The sequence below is a fragment of the Nerophis ophidion genome, linkage group LG19 (genome assembly GCF_033978795.1).
Source record: "Nerophis ophidion isolate RoL-2023_Sa linkage group LG19, RoL_Noph_v1.0, whole genome shotgun sequence".
Taxonomy (NCBI): domain Eukaryota; kingdom Metazoa; phylum Chordata; class Actinopteri; order Syngnathiformes; family Syngnathidae; genus Nerophis; species Nerophis ophidion.
Window position 1 is genome coordinate 39209590 of NC_084629.1, and position 19043 is coordinate 39228632.

A 19043-nucleotide genomic window follows, 5' to 3' on the forward strand; every position below is an offset into this window, starting at 1 on the left:
CGACTTATAGTCTGGTACGGCTTATATATGGAACAAATGTTTCTTCTAGAAAATGTTGTGGGTGCGCCTTATATACCGGTGCGCTCTATAAAGTTAAAGTAGCAATGATTGTCACTCACACACGAGGTGTGGCGAAATTATTCTCTGCATTTGACCCATCACCCGGTATGGGCACCTGGGTCAATGGCCATGACTTCTGTTTTGTTTGATCAGCCGTTTTACTGCCCTGTCACAGACACCGTTTGGAAACCATTTAAGGTATGTAAATAAACTTTTATGGAAGTAATTTCACATTTTGTGATATGTTTCTTTGAAAAAATGTTGAGGGTGCGCCTTATATATATACATATACACACACACATATATACATATATATATATATATATATATATATATATATATATATATATATATATATATATGTGTTTGTGTGTGTACTTATTGAAGTATTGATACTAATGAAACAATGTGGCGTTGTAAATAATTCACAAGTGAGTGGGCGGCACAGAGCTTTTATTTTGAAGGGTCGCTTTGTCCGGAAAGGAAAGGGATGTTTTCGTAGCCCGCAGAGGAAATGAACTCCTGCTCTCTGGGCGAAACATGTGCGCCTCATCCGCCCACAACCATGGCTGCACGGCACAGGAAGTGACGTGCAGAACAGGAAGTGGCTTGCCAATAAAAGATATTACCTAGTTTCACGGCGTCAAGGACTCAGTCAGGCTCCTCAATGGTTCCTCCTTGTGTGCAGACTTGTCCAGGAACCGCCTGGCCGAGGTCCCGTCGGAGGTCTGCCACCTGGTGGCCTTGGAGACGCTGAACCTTTACCACAACTGCATCAGGACCATCCCCGACAGCATCATCAGCCTGCAGTCGCTCACCTCGCTAAACCTCAGGTACGCCTCGGGCTGGGCCGCCCCCGACGCACATGGCGCCACGTCACTCCTTTTCTGTCCTCAGTCGCAACCAGCTGGGCGCGCTGCCCGCCTGCCTGTGCACGCTGCCGCTGAGGGTCCTCAACGCCAGCAACAACAAGCTGGTGAGCCTCCCTGAGAGTGTGGGCCAGCTGCAGGGCCTCATGGAGCTGGTGAGTACCACACTATAATCTGGTTAGTACCGTACTATAATCTGGTGAGTACCGCACTATAATCTGGTGAGTACCGCACTATAATCTGGTGAGTACCGCACTATAATCTGATGAGTACCGCAATATAAGATGGTGAGTACCACACTATAAGATGGTGAGTACCACACTATAAAATGATGAGTACCGCACTATAAACTGGTGAGTACCGCACTATAAGGTGGTGAGTACCACACTATAAACTGGTGAGCACCGCACTATAAACTGGTGAGTACCACACTATAAACTGATGAGTACCGCACTATAAACTGGTGAGTACCGCACTATAAACTGGTGAGGACCGCACTATAAACTGGTGAGTACCGCACTATAAACTGGTGAGTACCGCACTATAAGATGATGAGTACCGCACTATAAGATGATGAGTACCGCACTATAAACTGGTGAGTACCGCACTATAAACTGGTGAGTACCGCACTATAAACTGGTGAGTACCTCACTATAATCTGGTTAGTACCGCACTATAAGATGGTTAGTACCACACTATAAACTGGTGAGGACCACACTATAATCTGGTTGGTACCGCACTATAAACTGGTGAGGACCACACTATAAACTGGTGAGTACCGCACTATAAACTGGTGAGTACCGCACTATAAGCTGATGAGTACCGCACTATAAGCTGATGAGTACCTCACTATAAACTGATGAGTACTACACTATAAGCTGGTGAGTACCGCACTATAAACTGGTGAGGACCGCACTATAAGCTGGTGAGTACCTCACTATAAACTGATGAGTACTACACTATAAGCTGGTGAGTACCGCACTATAAACTGGTGAGGACCACACTATAAACTGGTGAGGACCACACTATAAACTGGTGAGTACCTCACTATAAACTGGTGAGTACCGCACTATAAGCTGATGAGTACCGCACTATAAACTGGTGAGTACCGCACTATTAACTGGTGAGGACCACACTATAAACTGGTGAGGACCGCACTATAAGCTGGTGAGTACCCCACTTTAAGCTGGTGAGTACCGCACTATAAGCTGGTGAGTACCGCACTATAAGCTGGTGAGTACCTAACTATAAGCTGGTGAATACCACACTATAAGCTGGTGAGTACCTAACTATAAGATGGTGAGTACCGCACTATAAGCTGGTGAGTACCGCACTATAAGCTGGTGAGTACCGCACTATAAACTGGTGAGTACTGCACTATAAGCTGGTGAGTACCGCACTATAAACTGGTGATTACCGCACTATAAACTGATGAGTACCGTACTATAAGCTGGTGAGTACCCCACTATAAACTGGTGAGTACCGCACTATACACTGGTGAGTACCGCACTATAAGCTGGTGAGTACCACACTATAAGCTAATGAGTACCGCACTATAAACTGGTGAATACCGCACTATAAGCTGATGAGTACCGCACTATAAACTGATGAGTACCACACTATAAGCTGGTGAGTACAACACTATAAACTGCTGAGTACCGCACTATAAACTAGTGAGTACCGCACTATAACGTATATATGCAACATGTAACAAGTAGATACGTAACAAGTAGATACGTAACATGTAGATGCGTAACATGTAGATACGTAACAAGTAAATACGTAACATGCAGATACGTAACATGTAGATACGTAACATGTAGATGTGTAACATGTAGATGTACAATATGTAGATACGTAACAAATAGATACGTAGATGTAGATACGTGACATGTGGATACGTAACGTGGATACAAAACATGTAGATAGATCTGTGACATGTACGTACTTGACATGTAGATACGTAACATGTAGATAGATATGTGACATGTAGGTACGTGACATGTAGATACGTGAAATGCAGGTACGTGAAATGCAGATACGTAACATGTAGATACATAACATGTAGATGCGTAAACATGTAGATACGTAACATATAGATACCTAACATGTAGATGCGTAACATGTAGATGCGTAACATGTAGATACGTAACAAGTAGATACGTAACATGTAGATATGTAACATGTAGATACGTAACATGGAGATATGTAACATGTAGATACGTAACATGTAGATACGTAACATGTAGATACGTACCATGTATATACATAACCTGTTGATAAACAACAATTACATAAATAAAAAGTATATAAGTAACAGTGGATGTGTAACATGTAGATATGTAACATGTAGATAGGTAACAAGTAGATAGGTAACATGGAGTTACGTAACATGTGATACATAACATGTAGATACGTAACATGTAGATACGTAACATGTAGATACGTAACATGTAGATTGGTAACAAGTAGATAGGTAACATGGAGTTACGTAACATGTAGATACGTAACATGTAGTTATGTAACAAGTAGATAGGTAACACATAGATAGGTAACAAGTAGATAGGTAACATGGAGATACATTAAATGTAGATGCGTAACATGTAGATACGTAACATGTACATACCTAACATGTAGATGCGTAACATGTAGATACGTAACAAGTAGATACGTAACATGTAGATATGTGACATGTAGATATGTAACATGTAGATACGTAACATGTAGATACGTAACATGTAGATACGTAACATGGAGATACGTAACATGGAGATACATAACCTGTTGATAAACAACAATTAGATCAATAAAAAGTATATAAGTAACAGTAGATGCGTAACATGTATATACGTAACATGTAGATGCGTAACATGTATATACGTAACATGTAGATACGTAACATGTAGATATGTAACATGTAGATAGGTAACAAGTAGATAGGTAACATGGAGTTACGTAACATGGAGTTACCTAACATGTAGATACGTAACATGTTTATATGTAACATGTAGATAGGTAACATGTAGATATGTAACAAGTAGATAGGTAACACATAGATAGGTAACACATAGATAGGTAACACATAGATAGGTAACATGGAGATACGTAACATGGAGATAGGTAACAAGTAGATTGGCAGACTTGCACACATCTGCTTGGCTTGATGACAAATAGCAGACGTCAGTGTAACAACAACACCAGCGTAAGTTAGCATTAGCTCCCTGCTAGTAAATAGTGTGTCTGCGTCAGCACTCGTAATAACAACATTACTCATGTTTGCTTCATGTTGCGGACATGACATGTACATGGAGTGTTCTTGGTACTTTCTGGGTGTGTTACAGAGCATAATGAGAGCACCCTCCATCTGCTGACTCAGTTGTTACACATTTATTCACCATTTACAGTGCATAAGAAAACCAAACATAGCAGCACACCTCTTTACAATGTTTGCGTATTTCCAGTACGACTGCCCTAATAATGCGGTCAGAGTGCAAAAGCCTTGCTCTCCTGACGTCAGCCGAACCCAAAGCTTAGGAAACTGCAGAAGTCATTCGGAGTGGAGTATTCAAAATGACGTAATTTGTGGCATTTTGTGATGTTTGGATGGTATTCTCACCCCCGCAGGACATCAGCTGTAACGAGATCACCGCTCTTCCTCGACACATCGGCCGCCTGCGAGCGCTGCGCGAACTCAACGTGCGGCGAAATCTCCTCTGCGTCCTTCCAGAAGGTTGGTGTGACGCGACTGTAAGGTGTATGGCTGTGAAATTACAGAAACAAGTGTGGAATTAGCTGAGAAAGTTTGCATGTCACACATACCAAGGTATATATATGACTGTAAGGTGTATGGCTGCCGGATTAGAGTAAAAGGCATAAAATTTGCCCCCCAAAAAAAGTTAGCATTTTAATGTTAGCATGCTAATGTTAGCACGCTAACAGTTAGCAAGTGTCACATACCCAGTTATATGACTCTAGGGTGAACGGTTCCAAAATTAGTTAAAAGAGATAGCACATTAATGTTAGCATACTAACGTAATTATGTTAACGTAATCATGTTAACGGTTAGCATGTTTCCAATACTAAGTTATGTGACTATAACGTGTATGGCTGCAGAATTACAGAAAAAGTGTGTATTGTGCAAAAAAAGTTAGCACTTTAGCGCCACTTACCAAGATATATGACTAATTGGAGAATTTTTTTTAAACTATATAAAAAGTTAACATGTTAGTATGCTACCTTGTTAACGTTAGCACGCTAACAGTTAAGAAGTGTCACATACCAAGTTATATGACTCTAGGTTAAATGGTTGCAAAATTAGCTCAGAAAGCGAGCACTTTTCTGTTAGCATGCTAACAGGTAACATGTTTCAAATACCAAGTTATATCACTGTAAGGTGTATGGTGTAAAATTATAGAGTAATACGCGTAACATTTGCAAAAAAATGTTAGCACTTTAATGTGAGCGTGCTAGCATGCTAACATTAGCATGCTAACCGTTAACAAGTGCCACAAACCAAGTTGTATGACTAGGGTAAAAGGTTACAAATTTTTCTCAAAAAGCTAGTACATTAATGTTAGCATGCTAATGGTTAGCATGTTTCACATATGCAAGTTGTGTGACTATAAGGTGTATGGCTGCGGAATTAGAAACAAAAGTGTAAAATGTGCAAAAAAAGTTATCACTTTAATGTTAGCGTGCTAGCATTCCAGCAGTTAACAAGCATTGTGTACCAGGTTATATGACTGTAAGGTGTATGGCCGTTTAATTAGAGAAAACAATGTAACGTTATCTAAACAGTTACCATGTTAATGTCAGTATGCTAGCATGCTAACATCAACATGCTAACAGTTAAGTGTCACATACTAAGTGTTATGACTCTTGGGTAAACTGTTACAAAATTAGTTCAAAAAGCTAGCACATGGATGTTAGCATGCTAACGTAAACATGCTAACGGTTATCTTATTTCACCTACCAAGTTATGTGACTATAAGGTGTTTATTTGCGAAACTACAGAAAAAAGTGTAAAATGTAAAAAAAAAGAAAATAGCAATTTAATGTTAGCGTGCTAGCATGCTAACGGCTAACATATGTCGCGTACCAAGTTATATGACTAGGGTGGTATGGCTGTCTAATTCGGAAAAACCACAAAGTTAGCTAAAAAGTTAGCATGCTAATGTTTGTATGCTAGAATGCTAACGTTAACACACTAACAGCTAAGTATTGTCACACACCACGTTATATAAGGGAAAAGGATTGCAAATTAGCTCAGAAAGCTATCACTTTACTGTTAGCATGCTAATGTAAACATGCTAACAGTTAGCATGTTTCACATACCAAACGATATGACCGTAAGGCCGTGGAAGTACAGTGTAAAAATGTTCCAACCTGGGGAGGTATTTTGGACAAAATTGGGACTTTAGCCGGCTTTTCTCACTTTTCTCCCCCCTTTTCGTGCCACTTGCCTGGGCGCCATTTGGACATTTTGAGCATCCCGGTGATGGGACTTGTCGGACTCGAACCCGGGTGTGATTTTTGAAAATGTTTCTGTCTTTGCCGACATTTCTCACTTTTCTCCCCTCCTACCCGTGGGACTTGGCTGGGCGCGTTTTTGACATTTTGGGCATCCCGGGACTTGTGCGGCCAGCGCCGGGACTTGTGGGACTCAAACCCGGGTGGGATTTTTGAAAATTTTTGGGACTTTTCTCACTTTTCTTACCCCCTACTCGTGGGACTTTGTTGTTTAAAATTCCCGGAGGTGAAACTTTACTGTGGATCAGAGCGGTCAAGCGAACATGGATCCCGACCACATGTCAATCGGCAGTTTTCGGTTGTGAAAATTATGGTAATAAGTCGGCTCTTACCGGAGACATCAGCGGAGCCAGCGTCCTCCTGCAGCTGCGTGACTTCCCTCGGAGACACTCGCGGTCAACACACCCGTGGCCACACCTCTCCGACTTTCAGGTACTATTTAACTCACTAAAACACTAGCAACACAATAGGCAGATAAGAGATTTTCCAGAATTATCCTAGTAAATGTGTCTAATAACATCTGAATCGGTCCCACTGCAATCGCCTTTTATTTTTTAAACTTTTTTTTCTAGTCCTTCACTCTAAATTTCCTCATCCACAAATCTTTCATCCTCGCTCAACTTGATGGGGAAATTGTTGCTTTCTCAGTCCGAATCGCTCTCGCTGCCGGTGGCCATGATTGTAAACAATGTTCAGATGTGAGGAGCTCCACAACCAGTGACGTCATTGTCTGCTACTTCCGGTACAGGCAAGGCTTTTTTATTAGCGACCAAAAGTTGCAAACTTTATCGTGGATGTTCTCTACTAAATCCTTTCAGCAAAAATATGGCAATATGGCGAAATGATCAAGCATGACACATAGAATGGAGCTGCTATCCCCGTTTAAATAAGAACATCTCATTTCAGTAGGCCTTTAAGGCATCCTGGGACTTGTGGGACTTGAGCCTGGGTTGGTACTTTGAAAATTTTTGTGACTTTTGCTGACTTTTTTCACTTTTCTCCCCGCCTTCCTGTGGGACTTGACTGGGCTTGTTTTAGACATTTTGGGACTCGAACCCGGGTGTGAATTTTTATAATTTTTGGGGACTTTTGCGAATTTTCTCACTTCCCCCTGGTGGCGGGACTTGTGGGACTCGAACCCTGGTGGGATTTTTTTTAACATTTTTGGGACTTTTGCCGACTTTTCTCACTCACTTTTCTCACCCCCTACTCGTGGGACTTTGTTGGGCGCGTTTTAGACACATAAGATACCCAGGGACTTGTGTGGCCGGCGGCACGACTTGTGGGACTCGAACCTTCGTAGGTATTTTGGACATTTTTGGGACTTTTGCCAACTTTTACAACTTTTCTCCCCACCTTTTCGTGCGACTTTGCTTGGTACGTTTTGGACATTTTGGGCATCCCAGGGACTTGTGGGACTCGAACCCAGGTTAGATTTTTTTTTTTTTTTTTGGGGGGACTTTTGCAAATTTTCTTACTTCCCCCTGGCGGTGGGACTTGTGGGACTTGAAGCTGGGTAGGTACTTTGCAAAATTTTTGTGACTTTTGCTGACTTTTTTCACTTTTCTCCCCGCCTTCCTGTGGGACTTGACTGGGCTTGTTTTAGACATTTTGGGCATCAAAGAACTTGCGCGGCCGGCGCCAGGACTTGTGGGACTCGAACCCGGGTGTGATTTTTGAAAATTTTTGGGACTTTTGCCGACTTCTCTCCCTTTTCTCCCCCCCTTACCGTGGGCGCGTTTTAGACATGTTGGGCATCTGGGGACTTGCGTGGTTTCTGGTGGGTCTAGTGGGACTTGAACCCGGGTGTGATTTTTTTAACATTTTTGGGACTTTTGCCAACTTTTCTCACTTAATAAATAAATAAATAAATGGGTTGTACTTGTGTCTTGCTCAGGACACAACGGACGTAACGAGGTTGGTAGTAGGTGGGGATTGAACCAGGGACCCTCGGGTTGCAAACGGCCACTCTTCCACTGTGCCACGCTGTCCATTCCTCCCCACTTTCCTCCCCACCTTCCCGTGGGACTTGGCTGAGCGGGTTTTAGACAGTTTGGGCATCCCGGGACTTGTGCAGCCGGCGGCGGGACTTGTGGGACTCGAACCCGGGTAGGTATTTTGGACATTTTTGGGACTTTTGCCGACTTTTACAACTTTTCTCCCCCCTCTTTTGTGTGACTTGACTTGGCACGTTTTGGACATTTTGGGCATCCTGGGACTTGCGGGACTGGAACCTGGGTAGTTATTTAGGACAAAATTTGGACTTTTGCCGACTTTTCTCACTTTTCTCCCCCCCTACCCGTGGGACTTGGCTGAGCGGGTTTTAGACCGTTTGGGCATCCCGGGACTTGTGCGGCCGGCGGCGGGACTTGTGGGACTGGAACTACGTATTTTGGACATTTTTGGGACTTTTGCCGACTTTTTCAACTTTTCTCCCCCCCTTTTTTGTGACTTGTCTTGGCACGTTTTGGACATTTTGGGCATCCTAGGACTTGCGGGACTGGAACCTGGGTAGTTATTTAGGACAAAATTTGGACTTTTGCCGACTTTTCTCACTTTTCTCCCCCCCTACCCGTGGAACTTGGCTGGGCGGGTTTTAGGCAGTTTGGGCATCCCGGGACTTGTGCGGCCGGCGGCGGGACTTCTGGGACTGGAACCCGGGTAGGTATTTTGGACATTTTTGGGACTTTTGCCGACTTTTACAACTTTTCTCCCCCCCTTTTTGTGTGACTTGTCTTGGCACGTTTTGGACATTTTGGGCATCCTGGGACTTGTGGGACTGGAACCCGGGAAGTTATTTAGGACAAAATTTGGACTTTTGCCGACTTTTCTCACTTTTCTCCCCCCCTACCCGTGGGACTTGGCTGAGCGGGTTTTAGACCGTTTGGGCATCCCGGGACTTGTGCGGCCGGCGGCGGGACTTGTGGGACTGGAACTACGTATTTTGGACATTTTTGGGACTTTTGCCGACTTTTTCAACTTTTCTCCCCCCCTTTTTTGTGACTTGTCTTGGCACGTTTTGGACATTTTGGGCATCCTAGGACTTGCGGGACTGGAACCTGGGTAGTTATTTAGGACAAAATTTGGACTTTTGCCGACTTTTCTCACTTTTCTCCCCCCCTACCCGTGGGACTTGGCTGGGCGGGTTTTAGGCAGTTTGGGCATCCCGGGACTTGTGCGGCCGGCGGCGGGACTTCTGGGACTGGAACCCGGGTAGGTATTTTGGACATTTTTGGGACTTTTGCCGACTTTTACAACTTTTCTCCCCCCCTTTTTGTGTGACTTGTCTTGGCACGTTTTGGACATTTTGGGCATCCTGGGACTTGTGGGACTGGAACCCGGGAAGTTATTTAGGACAAAATTTGGACTTTTGCCGACTTTTCTCACTTTTTTCCCCCCCTACCCGTGGGACTTGGCTGAGCGGGTTTTAGACAGTTTGGGCATCCCGGGACTTGTGCGGCCGGCGGCGGGACTTGTGGGACTCGAACCCGGGTAGGTATTTTGGACATTTTTGGGACTTATGCCGACTTTTCCAACTTTTCTCCCCCCTTTTTGTGTGACTTGTCTTGGCACGTTTTGGACATTTTGGGCATCCTGGGACTTGCGGGACTGGAACCCGGGTAATTATTTAGGACAAAATGTGGACTTTTGCCGACTTTTCTCACTTTTCTCCCCCCCTACCCGTGGATCTTGGCTGGGCGGGTTTTAGACAGTTTGGGCATCCCGGGACTTGTGCGGCCGGCGGCAGGATTTGTGGGACTCGAACCCGGGTAGGTATTTTGGACATTTTTGGGACTTTTGCCGACTTTTACAACTTTTCTCCCCCCCTTTTTGTGTGACTTGTCTTGGCACGTTTTGGACATTTTGGGCATCCTGGGACTTGTGGGACTGGAACCCGGGAAGTTATTTAGGACAAAATTTGGACTTTTGCCGACTTTTCTCACTTTTCTCCCCCCCTACCCGTGGGACTTGGCTGAGCGGGTTTTAGACAGTTTGGGCATTCCGGGACTTGTGCGGCCGGCGGCGGGACTTGTGGGACTGGAACTAGGTATTTTGGACATTTTTGGGACTTTTGCCGACTTTTTCAACTTTTCTCCCCCCCTTTTTTGTGACTTGTCTTGGCACGTTTTGGACATTTTGGGCATCCTAGGACTTGCGGGACTGGAACCTGGGTAGTTATTTAGGACAAAATTTGGACTTTTGCCGACTTTTCTCACTTTTCTCCCCCCCTACCCATGGAACTTGGCTGGGCGGGTTTTAGGCAGTTTGGGCATCCCGGGACTTGTGCGGCCGGCGGCGGGACTTGTGGGACTGGAACCCGGGAAGTTATTTCGGACAAAATTTGGACTTTTGCCGACTTTTCTCACTTTTCTCCCCCCCTACCCGTGGGACTTGGCTGAGCGGGTTTTAGACAGTTTGGGCATCCCAGGACTTGTGCGGCCGGCGGCGGGACTTGTGGGACCGGAACCCGGGTAGGTATTTTGGAAATTTTGGGGACTTTTGCCGACTTTTACAACTTTTCTCCCCCCCTTTTTGTGTGACTTGTCTTGGCACGTTTTGGACATTTTGGGCATCCTGGGACTTGCGGGACTGGAACCCGGGTAATTATTTAGGACAAAATGTGGACTTTTGCCGACTTTTCTCACTTTTCTCCCCCCCTACCCGTGGATCTTGGCTGGGCGGGTTTTAGACAGTTTGGGCATCCCGGGACTTGTGCGGCCGGCGGCAGGATTTGTGGGACTCGAACCCGGGTAGGTATTTTGGACATTTTTGGGACTTTTGCCGACTTTTACAACTTTTCTCCCCCCCTTTTTGTGTGACTTGTCTTGGCACGTTTTGGACATTTTGGGCATCCTGGGACTTGTGGGACTGGAACCCGGGAAGTTATTTAGGACAAAATTTGGACTTTTGCCGACTTTTCTCACTTTTCTCCCCCCCTACCCGTGGGACTTGGCTGAGCGGGTTTTAGACAGTTTGGGCATTCCGGGACTTGTGCGGCCGGCGGCGGGACTTGTGGGACTGGAACTAGGTATTTTGGACATTTTTGGGACTTTTGCCGACTTTTTCAACTTTTCTCCCCCCCTTTTTTGTGACTTGTCTTGGCACGTTTTGGACATTTTGGGCATCCTAGGACTTGCGGGACTGGAACCTGGGTAGTTATTTAGGACAAAATTTGGACTTTTGCCGACTTTTCTCACTTTTCTCCCCCCTACCCATGGAACTTGGCTGGGCGGGTTTTAGGCAGTTTGGGCATCCCGGGACTTGTGCGGCCGGCGGCGGGACTTGTGGGACTGGAACCCGGGAAGTTATTTCGGACAAAATTTGGACTTTTGCCGACTTTTCTCACTTTTCTCCCCCCCTACCCGTGGGACTTGGCTGAGCGGGTTTTAGACAGTTTGGGCATCCCAGGACTTGTGCGGCCGGCGGCGGGACTTGTGGGACCGGAACCCGGGTAGGTATTTTGGAAATTTTGGGGACTTTTGCCGACTTTTACAACTTTTCTCCCCCCCTTTTTGTGTGACTTGTCTTGGCACGTTTTGGACATTTTGGGCATCCTGGGACTTGCGGGACTGGAACTTGGGTATATTTAGGACAAAATTTGGACTTTTGCCGACTTTTCTCACTTTTCTCCCCCCCTACCCGTGGGACTTGGCTGAGCGGGTTTTAGACAGTTTGGGCATCCCGGGACTTGTGCAGCCGGCGGCGGGACTTGTGGGACTCGAACCCGGGTAGGTATTTTGGACATTTTTGGGACTTTTGCCGACTTTTACAACTTTTCTACTCCCCTTTTTTGTGACTTGTCTTGGCACGTTTTGGACATTTTGGGCACCCTGGGACTTGTGGGACTGGAACCCGGGTAGTTATTTAGGACAAAATTTGGACTTTTGCCGACTTTTCTCACTTTTCTCCCCCCCTACCCGTGGGACTTGGCTGAGCGGGTTTTAGACAGTTTAGGCATCCCGGGACTTGTGCGGCCGGCGGCGGGACTTGTGGGACTCGAACCCGGGTAGGTATTTTGGGAATTTTTGGGACTTTTGCCGACTTTTACAACTTTTCTACCGCCCTTTTTGTGTGACTTGTCTTGGCACGTTTTGGACATTTTGGTTATCCTGGAACTTGCGGGACTTGAATCCGGGTAGTTATTTCGGACAAAATTTGGACTTTTGCCGACTTTTCTCACTTTTCTCCCCCCCTACCCGTGGGACTTGGCTGAGCGGGTTTTAGACAGTTTGGGCATCCCGGGACTTGTGCGGCCGGCGGCGGGACTTGTGGGACTCGAACCCGGGTAGGTATTTTGGACATTTTTGGGACTTTTGCCGACTTTTACAACTTTTTTACCCCCCTTTTTGTGTGACTAGTCTTGGCAAGTTTTGGACATTTTGGGCATCCTGGGACTTGCGGGACTGGAACCCGGGAAGTTATTTAGGACAAAATTTTGACTTTTGCCGACTTTTCTCACTTTTCTCCCCCCCCCCTACCCGTGGGACTTGGCTGAGCGGGTTTTAGACAGTTTGGGCATCCCGGGACTTGTGTGGCCGGCGGCTGGACTTGTGGGACTCGAACCCGGGTAGGTATTTTGGACATTTTTGGGACTTTTGCCGACTTTTCCAACTTTTCTCCCCCCCTTTTTGTGTGACTTGTCTTGGCTTGTTTTGGACATTTTGGGCATCCTTGGACTTGTGGGACTGGAACCCAAGTAGTTATTTAGGACCAAATTTGGACTTTTGCCGACTTTTCTCCCCCCCTACCTGTGGGACTTGTCTTGGCTTGTTTTGGACATTTTGGGCATCCTTGGACTCGTGGGACTGGAACCCAAGTAGTTATTTAGGACCAAATTTGGACTTTTGCCGACTTTTCTCCCCCCCTACCCGTGGGACTTGTCTTGGCTTGTTTTGGACATTTTGGGCATCCTTGGACTTGTGGGACTGGAACCCAAGTAGTTATTTAGGACCAAATTTGGACTTTTACCGACTTTTCTCCCCCCCTTTTTGTGTGACTTGTCTTGGCTTGTTTTGGACATTTTGGGCATCCTTGGACTTGTGGGACTGGAACCCAAGTAGTTATTTAGGACCAAATTTGGACTTTTGCCGACTTTTCTCCCCCCCCTACCCGTGGGACTTGTTTTGGACATTTTGGGCATCCTTGGACTTGTGGGACTGGAACCCAAGTAGTTATTTAGGACCAAATTTGGACTTTTGCCGACTTTTCTCCCCCCCTACCCGTGGGACTTGTCTTGGCTTGTTTTGGACATTTTGGGCATCCTTGGACTTGTGGGACTGGAACCCAGGTCGTTATTTAGGACCAAATTTGGACTTTTACCGACTTTTCTCACTTTTCTCCCCCCCTTTTTGTGTGACTTGTCTTGGCTTGTTTTGGACATCCTTGGACTTGTGGGACTGGAACCCAAGTAGTTATTTAGGACCAAATTTTGACTTTTGCCGACTTTTCTCCTCCCCTACCCGTGGGACTTGTCTTGGCTGGTTTTGGACATTTTGGGCATCCTTGGACTTGTGGGACTGGAACCCAAGTAGTTATTTAGGACCAAATTTGGACTTTTGCCGAGTTTTCTCACTTTTCTACCCCCCTTTTTGTGTGACTTGTCTTGGCTTGTTTTGGACATTTTTGACATCCTGGGACTTGTGGGACTGGAACCCAAGTAATTATTTAGGACCAAATTTGGACTTTTACTGACTTTTCTCACTTTTCTACCCCCCTTTTTGTGTGACTTGTCTTGGCTTGTTTTGGACATTTTGGGCATCCTTGGACTTGTGGGACTGGAACCCAAGTAGTTATTTAGGACCAAATTTGGACTTTTGCCGAGTTTTCTCCCCCCCCTACCCGTGGGACTTGTCTTGGCTGGTTTTGGACATTTTGGGCATCCTTGGACTTATGGGACTGGAACCCAATTAGTTATTTAGGACCAAATTTGGAATTTTGCCGACTTTTCTCACTTTTCTACCCCCCTTTTTGTGTGACTTGTCTTGGCTTGTTTTGGACATTTTGGGCATCCTTGGACTTATGGGACTGGAACCCAATTAGTTATTTAGGACCAAATTTGGAATTTTGCCGACTTTTTTCACTTTTCTCCCCCTCTTTTTGTGTGACTTGTCTTGTCTTGTTTTGGACATTTTGGGCATCCTTGGACTTGTGGGACTGGAACCCAAGTAGTTATTTAGGACCAAATTTGGACTTTTGCCGACTTTTCTCCCCCCTACCCGTGGGACTTGTCTTGGCTTGTTTTGGAAATTTTGGGCATCCTTGGACTTGTGGGACTGGAACCCAAGTAGATATTTAGGACCAAATTTGGACTTTTGCCGACTTTTCTCCCCCCCTACCCGTGGGACTTGTCTTGGCTTGTTTTGGACATTTTGGGCATCCTTGGACTTGTGGGACTGGAACCCAAGTAGTTATTTAGGACCAAATTTGGACTTTTGCCGACTTTTCTACCCCCCTTTTTGTGTGACTTGTCTCGGCACGTTTTGGACATTTTGGGCATCCTGGGACTTGTGGGACTGGAACCCGGGTAGTTATTTAGGACAAAATTTGGACTTTTGCCAACTTTTCTCCCCCCCTTTTTGTGTGTTGTCTTGGCACGTTTTGGACATTTTGGGCATCCTTGGACTTGCGGGACTGGAACCTGGGTAGTTATTTAGGACAAAATTTGGACTTTTGCCGACATTTCTCCCTTTTCTCCCCCCCTACCCGTGGGACTTGTCTTGGCTTGTTTTGGACATTTTGGGCATCCTTGGACTTGTGGGACTGGAACCCAAGTAGTTATTTAGGACCAAATTTGGACTTTTACCGACTTTTCTCACTTTTCTCCCCCCCTTTTTGTGTGACTTGTCTTGGCACGTTCTGGACATTTTGGGCATCCTGGGACTTGCGGGACTGGAACCTGGGTAGTTATTTAGGACAAAATTTGGACTTTTACCGACTTTTCTCACTTTTCTCCCCCCCTTTTTGTGTGACTTGTCTTGGCTTGTTTTGGACATCCTTGGACTTGTGGGACTGGAACCCAAGTAGTTATTTAGGACCAAATTTGACTTTTGCCGACTTTTCTCCTCCCCTACCCGTGGGACTTGTCTTGGCTGGTTCTGGACATTTTGGGCATCCTTGGACTTGTGGGACTGGAACCCAAGTAGTTATTTAGGACAAATTTGGACTTTTGCCGAGTTTTCTCACTTTTCTACCCCCCTTTTTGTGTGACTTGTCTTGGCTTGTTTTGGACATTTTTGACATCCTGGGACTTGTGGGACTGGAACCCAAGTAATTATTTAGGACCAAATTTGGACTTTTACCGACTTTTCTCACTTTTCTACCCCCCTTTTTGTGTGACTTGTCTTGGCTTGTTTTGGACATTTTGGGCATCCTTGGGCTTGTGGGACTGGAACCCAAGTAGTTATTTAGGACCAAATTTGGACTTTTGCCGAGTTTTCTCCCCCCCTACCCGTGGGACTTGTCTTGGCTGGTTTTGGACATTTTGGGCATCCTTGGACTTATGGGACTGGAACCCAATTAGTTATTTAGGACCAAATTTGGAATTTTGCCGACTTTTCTCACTTTTCTCCCCCCCCTTTTTGTGTGACTTGTCTTGGCTTGTTTTGGACATTTTGGGCATCCTTGGACTTGTGGGACTGGAACCCAAGTAGATATTTAGGACCAAATTTGGACTTTTGCCGACTTTTCTCCCCCCCTACCCGTGGACTTGTCTTGGCTGGTTTTGGACATTTTGGGCATCCTTGGACTTATGGGACTGGAACCCAATTAGTTATTTAGGACCAAATTTGGAATTTTGCCGACTTTTTTCACTTTTCTCCCCCCTTTTTGTGTGACTTGTTTTGTCTTGTTTTGGACATTTTGGGCATCCTTGCACTTGTGGGACTGGAACCCAAGTAGTTATTTAGGACCAAATTTGGACTTTTGCCGACTTTTCTCCCCCCCTACCCGTGGGACTTGTCTTGGCTTGTTTTGGAAATTTTGGGCATCCTTGGACTTGTGGGACTGGAACCCAAGTAGATATTTAGGACCAAATTTGGACTTTTGCCGACTTTTCTCCCCCCCTACCCGTGGGACTTGTCTTGGCTTGTTTTGGACATTTTGGGCATCCTTGGACTTGTGGGACTGGAACCCAAGTAGTTATTTAGGACCAAATTTGGACTTTTGCCGACTTTTCTACCCCCCTTTTTGTGTGACTTGTCTCGGCACGTTTTGGACATTTTGGGCATCCTGGGACTTGTGGGACTGGAACCCGGGTAGTTATTTAGGACAAAATTTGGACTTTTGCCAACTTTTCTCCCCCCCTTTTTGTGTGACTTGTCTTGGCACGTTTTGGACATTTTGGACATCCTTGGACTTGCGGGACTGGAACCTGGGTAGTTATTTAGGACAAAATTTGGACTTTTGCCGACATTTCTCCCTTTTCTCCCCCCCTACCCGTGGGACTTGTCTTGGCTTGTTTTGGACATTTTGGGCATCCTTGGACTTGTGGGACTGGAACCCAAGTAGTTATTTAGGACCAAATTTGGACTTTTGCCGACTTTTCTACCCCCCTTTTTGTGTGACTTGTCTCGGCACGTTTTGGACATTTTGGGCATCCTGGGACTTGTGGGACTGGAACCCGGGTAGTTATTTAGGACAAAATTTGGACTTTTGCCAACTTTTCTCCCCCCCTTTTTGTGTGACTTGTCTTGGCACGTTTTGGACATTTTGGGCATCCTTGGACTTGTGGGACTGGAACCCAAGTAGTTATTTAGGACCAAATTTGGACTTTTACCGACTTTTCTCACTTTTCTCCCCCCCTTTTTGTGTGACTTGTCTTGGCACGTTCTGGACATTTTGGGCATCCTGGGACTTGCGGGACTGGAACCTGGGTAGTTATTTAGGACAAAATTTGGACTTTTACCGACTTTTCTCACTTTTCTCCCCCCCTTTTTGTGTGACTTGTCTTGGCTTGTTTTGGACATCCTTGGACTTGTGGGACTGGAACCCAAGTAGTTATTTAGGACCAAATTTGGACTTTTACCGACTTTTCTTACTTTTCTACCCCCCTTTTTGTGTGACTTGTCTTGGCTTGTTTTGGACATTTTGGGCATCCTTGGACTTGTGGGACTGGAACCCAAGTAGTTATTTAGGACCAAATTTGGACTTTTGCCGACTTTTCTCCTCCCCTACCCGTGGGACTTGTCTTGGCTGGTTCTGGACATTTTGGGCATCCTTGGACTTGTGGGACTGGAACCCAAGTAGTTATTTAGGACCAAATTTGGACTTTTGCCGAGTTTTCTCACTTTTCTACCCCCCTTTTTGTGTGACTTGTCTTGGCTTGTTTTGGACATTTTTGACATCCTGGGACTTGTGGGACTGGAACCCAAGTAATTATTTAGGACCAAATTTGGACTTTTACCGACTTTTCTCACTTTTCTACCCCCCTTTTTGTGTGACTTGTCTTGGCTTGTTTTGGACATTTTGGGCATCCTTGGGCTTGTGGGACTGGAACCCAAGTAGTTATTTAGGACCAAATTTGGACTTTTGCCGAGTTTTCTCCCCCCCTACCCGTGGGACTTGTCTTGGCTGGTTTTGGACATTTTGGGCATCCTTGGACTTATGGGACTGGAACCCAATTAGTTATTTAGGACCAAATTTGGAATTTTGCCGACTTTTCTCACTTTTCTCCCCCCCCTTTTTGTGTGACTTGTCTTGGCTTGTTTTGGACATTTTGGGCATCCTTGGACTTGTGGGACTGGAACCCAAGTAATTATTTAGGACAAAATTTGGACTTTTGCCGACTTTTCTCCCCCCCAACCCGTGGGACTTGTCTTGGCTGGTTTTGGACATTTTGGGCATCCTTGGACTTATGGGACTGGAACCCAATTAGTTATTTAGGACCAAATTTGGAATTTTGCCGACTTTTTTCACTTTTCTCCCCCCCTTTTTGTGTGACTTGTTTTGTCTTGTTTTGGACATTTTGGGCATCCTTGCACTTGTGGGACTGGAACCCAAGTAGTTATTTAGGACCAAATTTGGACTTTTGCCGACTTTTCTCCCCCCCTACCCGTGGGACTTGTCTTGGCTTGTTTTGGAAATTTTGGGCATCCTTGGACTTGTGGGACTGGAACCCAAGTAGATATTTAGGACCAAATTTGGACTTTTGCCGACTTTTCTCCCCCCCTACCCGTGGGACTTGTCTTGGCTTGTTTTGGACATTTTGGGGATCCTTGGAATTATGGGACTGGAACCCAATTAGTTATTTAGGACCAAATTTGGAATTTTGCCGACTTTTTTCACTTTTCTCCCCCCCTTTTTGTGTGACTTGTTTTGTCTTGTTTTGGACATTTTGGGCATCCTTGCACTTGTGGGACTGGAACCCAAGTAGTTATTTAGGACCAAATTTGGACTTTTGCCGACTTTTCTCCCCCCCTACCCGTGGGACTTGTCTTGGCTTGTTTTGGAAATTTTGGGCATCCTTGGACTTGTGGGACTGGAACCCAAGTAGATATTTAGGACCAAATTTGGACTTTTGCCGACTTTTCTCCCCCCCTACCCGTGGGACTTGTCTTGGCTTGTTTTGGACATTTTGGGCATCCTTGG

At 45.4% G+C, this 19043-nt stretch overlaps 1 protein-coding gene across 5 annotated transcripts in view; it reads left to right on the forward strand.

Moving 5' to 3' along the window:
• lrch1 (leucine-rich repeats and calponin homology (CH) domain containing 1) overlaps window positions 1–19043 on the forward strand; it is a 141497-nt gene that overhangs the window by 39465 nt on the left and 82989 nt on the right. For all 5 annotated transcript variants that reach the window (XM_061879948.1, XM_061879949.1, XM_061879951.1 and 2 more), the window contains exons 2-4: window positions 749–893; window positions 958–1084; window positions 4554–4659. In XM_061879948.1, the coding sequence (XP_061735932.1) occupies window positions 749–893; window positions 958–1084; window positions 4554–4659 (378 nt within the window). The remainder of the gene's footprint in view (window positions 1–748; window positions 894–957; window positions 1085–4553; window positions 4660–19043) is intronic.